Source organism: Saprolegnia parasitica (genome assembly GCF_000151545.1).
Source record: "Saprolegnia parasitica CBS 223.65 unplaced genomic scaffold supercont2.63, whole genome shotgun sequence".
In the NCBI taxonomy this organism is placed as follows: Eukaryota; Oomycota; class Saprolegniomycetes; order Saprolegniales; family Saprolegniaceae; genus Saprolegnia; species Saprolegnia parasitica.
The window spans coordinates 171657-183357 of record NW_012156457.1 but is presented as its reverse complement, the minus strand read 5'-3'; the positions used below and the strand labels follow the sequence as shown (position 1 = coordinate 183357).

At 56.7% G+C, this 11701-nt stretch overlaps 3 protein-coding genes across 3 annotated transcripts; 2 read left to right on the top strand and 1 right to left on the bottom strand.

Moving 5' to 3' along the window:
- Nucleotides 1-863: 863 nt before the first annotated feature.
- On the top strand, nt 864-2894 carry SPRG_11133 (hypothetical protein; the record flags this gene model as incomplete). The annotated part of the gene is made up of 1 exon (XM_012350278.1): nt 864-2894. One exon carries the CDS (start codon nt 864-866, stop codon nt 2892-2894), a length of 2031 nt encoding a protein of 676 aa, XP_012205668.1.
- A 1030-nt stretch (nt 2895-3924) lies between these two features.
- Nucleotides 3925-4452, top strand: SPRG_11132 (hypothetical protein; the record flags this gene model as incomplete). Its single annotated transcript, XM_012350277.1, has 2 exons — nt 3925-4062; nt 4083-4452. The coding sequence occupies 2 exons, from the start codon at nt 3925-3927 to the stop codon at nt 4362-4364; spliced, it is 420 nt and encodes a 139-aa protein (XP_012205667.1). The 3' UTR covers nt 4365-4452.
- Nucleotides 4453-6634: 2182 nt separating this feature from the next.
- On the bottom strand, nt 6635-8900 carry SPRG_11131 (hypothetical protein; the record flags this gene model as incomplete). The annotated part of the gene is made up of 4 exons (XM_012350276.1): nt 6635-7079; nt 7167-7769; nt 7859-8064; nt 8091-8900. The coding sequence occupies 4 exons, from the start codon at nt 8898-8900 to the stop codon at nt 6635-6637; spliced, it is 2064 nt and encodes a 687-aa protein (XP_012205666.1).
- Nucleotides 8901-11701: the final 2801 nt, after the last annotated feature.

The following is an 11701-nucleotide window of genomic DNA, read 5'->3' as shown; positions in this document are numbered from 1 at the left end:
AGGCCGCCATGAGGTCGTCGAAGCGCTTGCGGCACCCGGTAAACGTGACGTGCTCACCGTGAATCTCGCGCATGTGCTCGGTGACCTCTTCCCAGCGTGCTATCGTCTGTCCGAAGGGAGCGTCGTACGGGGCCACGTTGATCACCTCCTTCAAGAGATCGACGTCCGTGGCCACGGAGAAGCGAAACGTCTTCTTCGTCTTGGTAGGCGGCTCGTCGCTCATACGTTTTGCAGGTCAAACTATGAATGGCGCTCGTGTTATCGATATCGGGATAGAGCGGCTGGAGCCTGATTTTTTTGGTCCGGATTTCATGTTTCGGAGCCCTCGGACATGTCACATGGGTAACATAATCAAGATATCATGGTAGCAAAAGCAGTCTATTGAGAAATACTCCACCGAGTTGATGCGAGCTTCCTCCTGATCCTTGGCTTGGATCTCGTCCGCACTGGCCATGATGTGACGGCTGAGAGAAATGGTATCGAGCCACTCGAGCACCTCGGAAGACTGGAGAAATGGCTCGGAGAACGCCGTCGCTGCTCGAGGAACTATACAACGTCGTCGGGCTGTTACTAGATATTAATCTTGGCGAGGCCACGAACCGACGACGACTTACCATGTTTGAGATTATGCGGACAATTGATAGTCCCGTATCCGGATGGCTCGAATAGCAAGTCGCAACAACACGTCCACATGTTGCCACTTGACACCGCAAACACAGACACCATTCGAGAGTGGATAGTGGCGCAATGGAGAGAACATCAGCTCGGTTATCAACTCGGTTATCAACTCGGTTATCAACAGACCAGGTTTGGATTTGGCAAGCTCCTTTGTCATTTTTAATTTTCCGAGCAAGATCAGCACGATGGCGGGCGGATCTCAAAGTGTCGTGATCGGCATCGATCTCGGAACGACAACGTGCAGTGTCGGTGTCTGGCGCCACGGCCAAGTCGAGATGGTTCGCAACGACAACGGCAACTTGTCGACGCCGTCGTGCGTCGCCTTTACCGACGCTGGTCGTCTCGTTGGCGACTTTGCCAAGAGCCAAGCGCCCCGAAACGCACCCAATACGGTCTTCAACATTATGCGCATCATTGGCCGTCGCTACGACGAGGTGCGCAAGAAGACCCAGGTTGTGTGCGGTCCCAAGAACAACCCGATGATCCGCGTCGTCGAGAAGGGCGAAACCAAGGAGCTCCATCCCGAAGAGATCTTGGCCGAGCTTGTCGTCAAGCTGAAGGACGACGTTGTGACGTACACGAACGCGCGCATCGAGCATGCGGTTGTCACGGTACCCACCGGCTTCAATTTGCTCCAGCGCCAGGCGGTCCGAGATGCATGTGCCATCGCTGGCCTCGCGAAGTACCGCATCAGCGACGCGCCAACCACCGCTGCCGTCGCGCACACGTCCATCAAGGGTGCACCCCGTTGCGAGGTGCATGACATGGTCGTCGACATGGGTGGGGGCCATCTTAGCGTCTCGCTGCTGGCGATTGAAGATGGAATCTTCGAAGTCAAGGCTGTGGCAGGGGACGCCTGCCTCGGTGGTGAGGATTTTGATGACGTTTTGTTCGACCACTTTGCGGCCGAGTTTGCGCGCCAATACCGGAAAGACATGACAACGTGCGATCGCGCAGTGCGTCGCCTTCGCACGGCGTGCGAAAAGGCCAAACGCGACCTCTCCATTTCCAACACGGCGACGCTCGAGCTTGAGGTGCTCTTTGGCAGCATCGACTTCCGTTCGAGCATCACCCGCGCGCGATTCGAAGACTTGTGCTCTGGGCTCTTTCGCAAAGTGACGCAGCCCATCGAGAAGGTCCTTCGCGACGCCAAGATCGACAAAAGTCAAGTGCGCGATGTTGTGCTCGCTGGTGGCTCGATGCGCATGCCCAAAATGCAACAATTGCTCTCATCATTTTTTGGCGAACGCTACGCAGACAAGAAGCTCTGCCACTCGATCCTCAACAACAACGAAGCTGCCGCTCATGGCGCCACGGTCATGGCAGCGTTGAACGACGAAACGTCGCCTGACGACATGCACCTTCTCGTCCTCCACGTCGTGCCCTACTCTGTCGGGATTGAAACCGGCGGTGGTGTCATGACAACACTGATCTCGCGCAACACGACCATACCATCCAAGAAGTCCGAGAAGTTTAAAATTTCCCAGCCACAGAGTCCGCCGTACCACCCGACGCCATTCAGCTATCGTGACGAATGCACCTGCGACGACTCGGACGACTCGAACGACGAATGCACTTGCAATGACTCGGACGACTTGGATGACAACTGCTGCTGCACTCACTATTGCGAAGAGCACTGCAAGGAGTATTGCGGCAGTGAATGCGACCACGGCGGCCACAACGACATTGACTACTCTTCCTACCCGCGCTACGAGCCGAAAAGGCCGTTCATTGACGCCAGAGACAACGCGATCAAGATCTTTACGGGTGAGCGATCCATGGTACGCGACAACACGCCTCTCCACACGATTGCAATCCACGGCTTTTACGATCCGACAGCGAGAAGCGACGTCGCGTTCGACATCGATGGGGACGGTCTATTGACCGCCATCGTCACGTACACACCACATATCGGAACAAACGAAACGATCGTCGTCAAGTTGGACAAGGGATACCTCTCGCAGCACGACGTCAAGCGGTTGACGACAAACTTTGAGGCTGCTGCAGACGACCGAACCCGTCGCCGAGTAGCCCACGAGGAGCTTCAGACGTACTTGATCGGAGGCAAATACCCGTACTGGCGGGCTGCGGACGCTGCTGAGGTGCTCGAGTGGCTCGATACCATTTCTCTCGGCCGTCACATCAAGGCCAGTGTATGCGAGATCCAAGCCAAGTATCGGATCTTCCTCGGTCCTGCAATCGAAGACGTCGACTAAATTGCTCCGATCCGGCTTGTTGCACTTCAACGTCCACGTGCGCTGAAAGTCGACCGTGTGTGTGAAACGTAAAAAACATTTAATTAGTCTATCATCAACTGCTTTGGCAAATGTGTTGACGCATCGCTACAGCTCAAACGTATCCTTGCGTTTGTGTTAGCTTCGTGTGAACATTGCCATCTGTGGAGTCAAGGTCAAGTAGTCGTTATCGTCCGGTAAAACTTGCAGATTCTACGGAATTCCAGTACTTTCGGTAGGGTTCCTGTGCGACAGCTCTCGTCAAAATCGCATCTACATGGTGCAAATGGCTATTGAGCTTCACATTGACTCTAATGCTTCGCTACAACGAGATGCCAGTCGAATGCAGCGTCAACTCGCAGCTCGGCCATACGTTGCGCTGGCACCACTCGATGGTGACGCCCCGTTTTTGCGAACGTCTGAAGCTCCTCGTGGGCTACTCGGCGACGGGTTCGGTCGTTTGCAGCAGCCTCAAAGTTTGTCGTCAACCGCATGACGTCGTGCTGCGAGAGGTATCCCTTGTCCAGCTTGACGACGATCGTTTCTTTTGTTCCGATATGTGGTGTGTACGTGACGATGGCGGCCAAAAGACCGTTCCCATCGATGTGGAACGTGACGTCGCTTCTCGCTGTCGGATCGTAAAAGCCGTGGATTGCAATCGTGTGGAGAGGCGTGTTGTCGCGTACCATGGATCGCTCACCCGTAAAGGTTTATGATCGCGTTGTCTCTGGCGTCAATGAACTGCCTTTTCGGCTCGTTGACCGGTTTGGAATGATTGTTGTCACCGCGGGCATGGTCGCCGCCACACTACTCCTTGCAGTGCTTTTCGCAATAGCAACTGCAGCAGCAGTCACCGTTCGAGTCGTTGTAGGTGCATTCGTCGGACGACTCGGACTTCTTGATTGGTATGGTGGTGTTGCGTATGTCGACCTCGAAGACGTCTTTGTGCCTTGTCCTAGGATTTCGCACGCGATGCTACGCACCTTGCACATCGAAGCCGTCAGCCTGTGCGATGCGAGTGTGGCTTGACTTTGCCACGCGGTCGGCGCAGCTCGAGTCGGTCGCATGGAACAGCTGCGAGTACTTTGGTGAACACAAGAAGTGCGCTCCACGGGTCCTTCGCGCCTGCATTCTCGCGGGTGTCCCCAGCGTCCGGTAAAAGACTGCGAGATCAACACCCGCGGCGTCTCCGCGTTGGCCAAGAGCTTGCACAAGACCCATGCCCGTGTTGGCTTCCAGCTCGACCTCTCCAACAATCCGTTTCGCCTCAGTGGCGTCCGTGTACTGCTCACAGCGATCGCGACGTGTACCAATGAGACAATCAAGCTGCCACTCGAGTGTCAAGAGTCAGTGGAGAGCAGTACGCCGCATATCAAGAAAGTGAGAGCCGCCGGCGTCACCATCGACGTGTTGGATCGTGACATTTACATTCGCAGCCGCACCTTGGCGTAAGCGTCGACGCGTTTTGATTCCTCGTCTTCGGTTCAAAACCACACCTCCTCTTCGATATAAGTAGGATCGACAAATAGGGAAAATGAAGTGCATATGACTGCTGAATGTTTCCTCGGCTGTTGTCGCATCGAGATCACCGACAGGACTGCAAGGCCAGAGGACCTTGCCGGTCCACTCAATTGTGACGCCGGACGCCCTCGCTTTCGACAGCTGCACGTCCAAATCCACTACGAAAAGAACTGTATCGGAGAAGAGCCGCATCGAGACATTAATGCACGTCCCAAGCGCCTTGAGAAGCGCTCGCATGCCACCAAGCAACATCCGATTGCTCCCAAGGTCAAACTCGACGCCGTGTCGAGATCGAATGTAGCGAAACCCGTTGGCTAGCGCTATCGTGCTTTGCAAGTTAAACCCGCAGCCATTTAAGCTAATGAAGCGCGCACCGGTCTTGACGCAGCACTGAATCGCCCGTCGAGTGCAATCCACATTGGCGCCGAGGAAGGTGCAAAACTTCCATTCAACACGGTCGAGGGTCGTAACGCGACCGAGGTAGCTCAGGATGGCGTCAAAGCCCGCATTCGTTAAGTTGACGCTCCGAAACAAAACGTGGCAAATCGTCAAGAGCGGTAGGTCGTCATCGGGGGTGGTCGGCCCCTCACGAAGCACGGGATCGCCACACAAAACGAACTGAAGGCGAAGCTCGAAGAGGTTTGGTGTGTAAGGCGGCATCTGCGCAAGGTAGCCCATTTCGACGCGTTTGAGAGACGCCGCATTCGTCTCAGGTATCTTCAACGATGGTCTCCAAGAATCGATGATGTCCATGTAATATATTCTCACAGGAGGTGGTTTTTGGGTGGCGGAGCTTTGCTCGCACTTGGTCATTTGACGCCCCCTTTCCACCTGCCTTGCATGCTTTTGCGCTGCTAAGCTCGTGTTGTGTTCTCGCCTGGGTTGAGCCTTGCGCAGTGCTACTGCTAAGTCTCTTAGCGTTGAGTGTGCCAGTAATCGATTCGAAGCCTTTGCATGGTCGATAAAGGGGGCAGCGGGACAAGCGCTGCGACAGCGGGTTCTGGCGTGAACGACCGAATGGCGAGATCGGTGATGTGCGTCCACGTAACGCCGTTAGCGACGAGGCGGTTGAGAAGACCCTCCGAATTCATATAACCCAGGTTGGAAAGAGACGGTGACGTCGCCAGCGCTTGCGCCAATACAGCGTCCGTTGCAGCGCCAAACTCATCCAGGGTTAAAGTGCCGGCTACGCCTGACGCGAGCCATGACAGTAGCACCTGTGGACACGCACGATAAGCTGCCGCCACGTCTTTCGGCAGGTTGATATCGAGGCTTGACACGCTGTGTGCGGCGTCGTTATCGCCGTCAAGATGTTCTCCGTCAAGATATTCGCCGTCAAGATGTTCTCGTTGAGCGAAAAATCCACGCTTTTGAGGTGTGTGCAATGACGCAGCATATCACAGAATGCGACCCGGTGCTCTTCGAGGTCGAATGCTGGAATGCTCACATCCCGAAACTCGAATGCCCACGTGGCGACAAACGCGCAAAATCGGCAAACGGATGTCAGAATGTTCAGGCCAGCGCTGGCTCAAGTTCAATTCGCGAAAGAACGCGCGGGGAACGATGGGCATGGCAGTGACGATACGGTCGCCTTCACAGTCCGTTGTCATGGAGAGGTTTATCGCAGGCCAGTAGAGGTTCGGCTTTGCGTCGGGTGCTGTCATGCGCTCACGTAGCGCGAAGAGCTCGGGGTGAGGACCGCGGTTGCCATTGCTTGGAGGAACGAAGAGACGTCGTAGGGCGACGAGGTGCACTGGACAACGAGATCGGGGACACCTGCGTCTGTCTAGCACCGACGCTGTCGCGAGACGTTGTCGCTACACCACCATTCCACGTCACTTTGCGATAGCAAATTAAGACCATGAAAGTGCAAACGTAGATCCACCAATCATCTTGCGAGGGCGTGCTTCTTCAAAGTGCCACGTCATAGGAATGGTCCAGCATACCGGTTGCGATGGGATGGTGGGGCCAAGCCAAGGGAATAAAGCATTTGGATGTCGCTCACTGGTGAGGTTTTCGCTTACGTGTACGTCCTGGTGCTCCTGCCATAATATCCGAATAGTCCAACACAAATTACTAAAGTACCGGTATGGCGGTGAGCAGCTCTTTCCATATTCGGCACAAATGGCAATCAAAATGAATGAAACAGATCCATTGTTCATGATTGCTTACACAATAATGCAGATTGCATCTCAAAATGCTTAGTACTTGACAGCGTCGATCCACTGGTTGGTGTTGGCGTTGTGGCACTCCCACACCTGCGCCGCGTGGCTCGGGTTGGTCGGGTCCACGTCCAAGCACAAGTTGTTGTGCGTCGCATGCTTGATCTTGTGGTTGGCCGCGTCGATGATCCACTTTTGGTTGCCGTTGGTGGCGTCGCAGGCGTACGTGTGCAAGCCGAACTTGTCGCCGTCACGGAAGGCGTCGAGGCACTGACCGTTGCTAGCTGCCTGGAGCGTCTTGGCGTTGCTGTCATACACAAAGAGCTCGTTGACCGAGTCCGAGACCCAGTCGGCGTAGACGCCCGAGTAGAACTCGGAGATGACCTTGTTGGTCTTGGTGATGAGCTTGACGTAGCTCTTCTCCTTGACGTTGTCGCACGCGTCAAAGTACTGGCTCACGGCACCGGGCGAGCACGGGGCGACGCTGGGGCCGGCGCCGAGCTTGGCGGCGTTCGACGTCAGGCAAAAGCCAGACGCCGGGTGGACGATGCGCTTGGCGTCTCAGTCAAACTTCCAGATCTGCGTCTCGTCGCCCTTGCACTTGGTGAGCGTCGCCGTGTTGGTGTTGGTGGCATCCTTGGTGAGAGCAAGGCAGTACGAGTCCTCCTTTGGGGGCGCGTACGCTGCAATAACGTTGCTGACGCGGTCAATCGTGAAGCCTTCGTTCTTGTTGCCCTTGATCGTGTCGATGTACAAGCCCTGGTTCCACTCCGAGAGCGCTGTCTTCTTGTACGTGCAGAAGTTCGTTTCAATCGGCGCTGGCGGCGTCGTCCGGGGCACCGGCGTCGGGGTCGCGACCGACGCAAACTTGCCACCGTCAAGGATCTTGGCAACGTTGACGCGGCCGTAGCCGTACCGGTTGTTGGGCCACTTGGTGTCGTCGACACCGCCGCAGTTCGGTGCACCGGGGTAAACATCCGTGCCGTTGGACGTCGCATTGGGGACGAGCCACTCCTTGGGCTCGCCCTCGAGCGCCCGGTCAGCCGTCTGCGTCAAGTAGGCGTAGATTTCGTCGTACGTCAGGTCGCGCTTGATCGACTTGAGGAGCGCGACGACACCAGCAACGTGCGGCGCCGCCATCGAGGTACCGGCGAGATACGCGAGCCCCGTGTCGCTGTGGTTGTAAGCCGAGAGCGTAAAGAAGCCGGGGCCGAGATCGTCGGCTTGACGATCGTCTGCGGCACGTTGTGCGCGTCGATGTACTTGCCAGGGCCCTTGGACGAGAAGAACGCGAGCTTGTTGGGCTCGTTCGAGTACGAGCCGATGGCGCCAACCGAAATGACATTCGGGTACGTCCCCGGGCTACCCGTCGTCCCGCAAGCCGGACCTTCGTTGCCGTTGGCGAAGATGGGCGTGATGCCGGCCTTGCGGATCGACGCGATCGCTTCTTCGTACACCGGGTGAAAGGTCTTGCCGCCCACGAATTGTTGATGACGTCAGCGCCCTTGGAGCAGTCGGGGTGCGTGCCGTCCGTGCGCGTTGGGCAGATCATAAACTGAAGGCACTCGAGGAGCGCCTTCGCCGACCCGCTCTTGACGTAGAGACCACGGCATGCGATCCACTGCGCGCCGGGCGCGACACCGTAGCCGCGGTTGCCCGTCATGGTGCCGATGGTGTGGGTGCCGTGGCCGCCGAGATCTTCGGGCACCGCCGTGCGGTTGTACGGGTCGTACCAGCCGCGGTCAGAACGCCACGAGTCCTTCAGCAGCAAATGCGTGTGGCGGGCGCCCGTGTCGATCGAGCCAATGACAATACCCGAGCCGTTGGTGTACTTCCAGATGGCGGGCGCACCAACCGTGTCGACACCCCACTGGTTGGGTGACGCAGCAGGAGCGGTGATGGTGTCCGTGTTGGACTTGGAGAGCACCGGATCGAGCTCCATATCGGGCACTTGCTCGACCGACTTGATCGCACGGTTGAGCGTCAGCTTCTCGATGAGCGCCTTGTCGGCGGCCTTGATGAACGCACCCGAAACGATCCACGTCGGCGTCACTTCGAACCCGGCGGTCGCCGCTTCGATGCTCTTCTGTCCCGTCGCCGTGGCGTCCGAGAGGATCTCAAACACCTCCTGGCGCTCCAACGGCTTGTTGGACTCGATCGTCGCGGCCTCGAGCGCCGACGACGCGTCCGCGAACCGAACAAAGACATCAGCGTTGCCATCGACTTCGAGCGCACGGAGCACGGAGCTGGCGACCTTGGCTGACGCCGCCGCCGCCATCGTCGAGAGGATGAGGAAGGCCTTCATGGGATTTGACACGATTGGAGTCGACGGTGGCAAATTTGAAAATGAACCAAGTGAGGCGCGTTGCCTAGGAATGTTGGATACCTTGAAGCTACGATCGAGATCTTGCCAAGCCGCGAGTGGGTGTAGGGCAAAGCTGTTGAGACGTGACCAAAACATGTGAAACGACAGGCTAATAATCACGCTCGTAAATCAGAACATGATGGAAACGGTTGTCAGGTGACGTGATGCAAACAATATCGATTCAACCGAACGGCTTTGGTTAGCGAAAAAGTTTAGCAACTTACATCAGCGATATAAATATGATACGTTATTCTACGGCAAGTGACGCAATGTGGAGTATTTGATGTTATCGTCTGCAAAGGCCTGGCATGTCGGACGAAAATGGATTACGTTGCCTGGACCCTTCTTAGAAGCGCATGATCGTGCACTTGTGCACCGGTACCAAATGATACCTGTTTGCACGAGCAAATCAGATCCATGGCGGGACATTTGCATCCATTCTCAGATATCCAGGGTGCGATCTTGACGCCCAATCACCAAAATCAGACGCAACGCATCACTCACGAGCGGCATATGATGTATAACGGGCATCAAATATATATGTATCCTAAATCTCCCACCCGTCAGAAGGTGGTTCAGGTAACAGTCACAAGCAAGCGTCTGCGAAAGAATCTGATATTCCTAGCTAAAGACAAAAGCCGGTGCATTAATGACCTAGAAGCGTCGTACAGCCAGTAATTGGTCTGTACTCCGTCGCCGTGACTTGCTCGTCATTGTAGTCGTACGAAAGTCCGATTCATGACACTAGCATGTTGATTTTGTTGATTGTGACAAAAGGGGAACTATATGCCACCGACGCGAGCGAGCTCCATTCGCCGGAGTTGTAGTACAATACAAGGTGTTGTTGTTGAAGTGAGTCTATTTAGATATAATTTACACTGAACTGGATAGGGTGGTGGACTATCGATTCCAAGGTGCTACGACGAGCCGGCCGCCGAGAGGCTTAGCCGAGCGGGAGACGTGGCGTGTATACGGCACATGCCGGAACAAACTAGTTCAATACAAGGTGTTATTGCGCACCACCTCATCTGAGAAATGAACTGTCCTTGGCGCCGTCATCCAAGGCAGTCGATTCTGTGTGTTGACGGGCCCCACGCCAGAAAACCGCTCACAATGCTAGCAATCTAAGTACCCACTGCGCAAAAGAGGCAGACAGCCTTTTCGTGTTGCGTGTGTCCATTCCTACATGTATCCATGGGATCCCACGCCTTGCAAACTCAGATCGGTGGTGCATGTCTCGACCTCAACATCTGCAACAACACATCTGTTGCACCAAACACAGCCAGGACCGGTCGAAATCCCGCCCACAACTTGGGCATTCTACAATTTGCTTTGTCCAGCGCAAGTTGACCATGAAGATTTTCGCGCTAGCGTCCGTGCTGGCGCCAGTGTACGCCAAGATTACGAGCTCGGCGCTGCGTGCGATCGAGCAAGACGCTACGTTCACGGCCTTCGTCACGTTCAAGGCATCACCCGCCGCTGAGACGGAGAGCGCTGCGGTGACGGGGCTAGAGCGTCGCCAAGCTCTTTTCGAGGAGGCGTCCGCAGTGGCTGACAGCCGCAAGCAGACGCTGTCCGAGATCGTTGGCGACCGCAAGGTCAAGGCGTTCTGGATCACAAATGCGGCCACGGTCGAGAAGGTCGACCGCGCGCTCGCCGACAAGATCGCCAAGCTCGACAACGTTCTCAAGGTCGACGTCGTCAAGACGATCAAGCTCAGCCCGGTCCTGAAGAAGGACAGCATGGAGAACTCGACCATTGCCAACTCGACCATTGCCAACTCGCGTCCCACGGGCATTCAGTGGGGCGTGAAGACAATCGGGGCCACCGACGTGTGGAAGACGACCAAGGGCGAAGGCATCGTCGTTGGCTCGATCGATACGGGCGTCCGCCATACCCACGAAGCCATCAAGTCCAAGTGGCGCCAGGCCAAGGGGTGGTACGACCCGTACCTCCAGACCGCGCTCCCCGAAGACATCGATGGCCACGGCACCCACACGATCGGCACGATGGTCGGCGACTACGGCATTGGTGTTGCCCCCGGTGCCCAGTTCATTGCTTGCCGCGGCTTGTATGTGGGCGGCGGTACAAACGCGGCCTTGATCGAGTGCGCCGAGTTCATGATGTGCCCGACCGAGGCGGACGGGTCGCGCCCCGACTGCAAGAAGGGCGCCAACGTCGTCAACAACTCGTGGGGCAGCGACTCGAGCTCGGATCCGTGGTACCAGGACATCGTCGACGCGTGGCACAAGGCGGGTATTACGCCCATCTTTGCCAACGGCAACGAAGGCCCTGCCTGCGCGACGGCCGGCAACCCGGGCAGCTACCCCAACGTCATCGCAGTCGGTGCGATTGGCTCGCGCACGGACGACCCGACGCAGCTCGCGTACTTTTCGTCCAAGGGCCCGGCCAAGTACGTCGACCGCTTGAACCAGGTGCACACGATCGTCAAGCCCGACGTCTCGGCGCCCGGCTTCTTCACGTACTCGGCCGTCAACTCGAGCGACACGTTCTACGACTACAAGGCGGGCACGTCGATGGCGGCGCCGCACGTCGCCGGTGTCGTTGCTTTGCTCAAGTCGGTGCAGAAGGACTTGACGTACGACGAGATCTACCACTTCCTCACGACGACGACGGAGCAGGCGATCTTGCAGGCCGAGCCGGAGAAGTGGCTTCTCACGCGCAACCGCACGCTCCCCGGTGCACCCAACTGCGGCGGTGTCTCGGACGCGTCGTGGCCC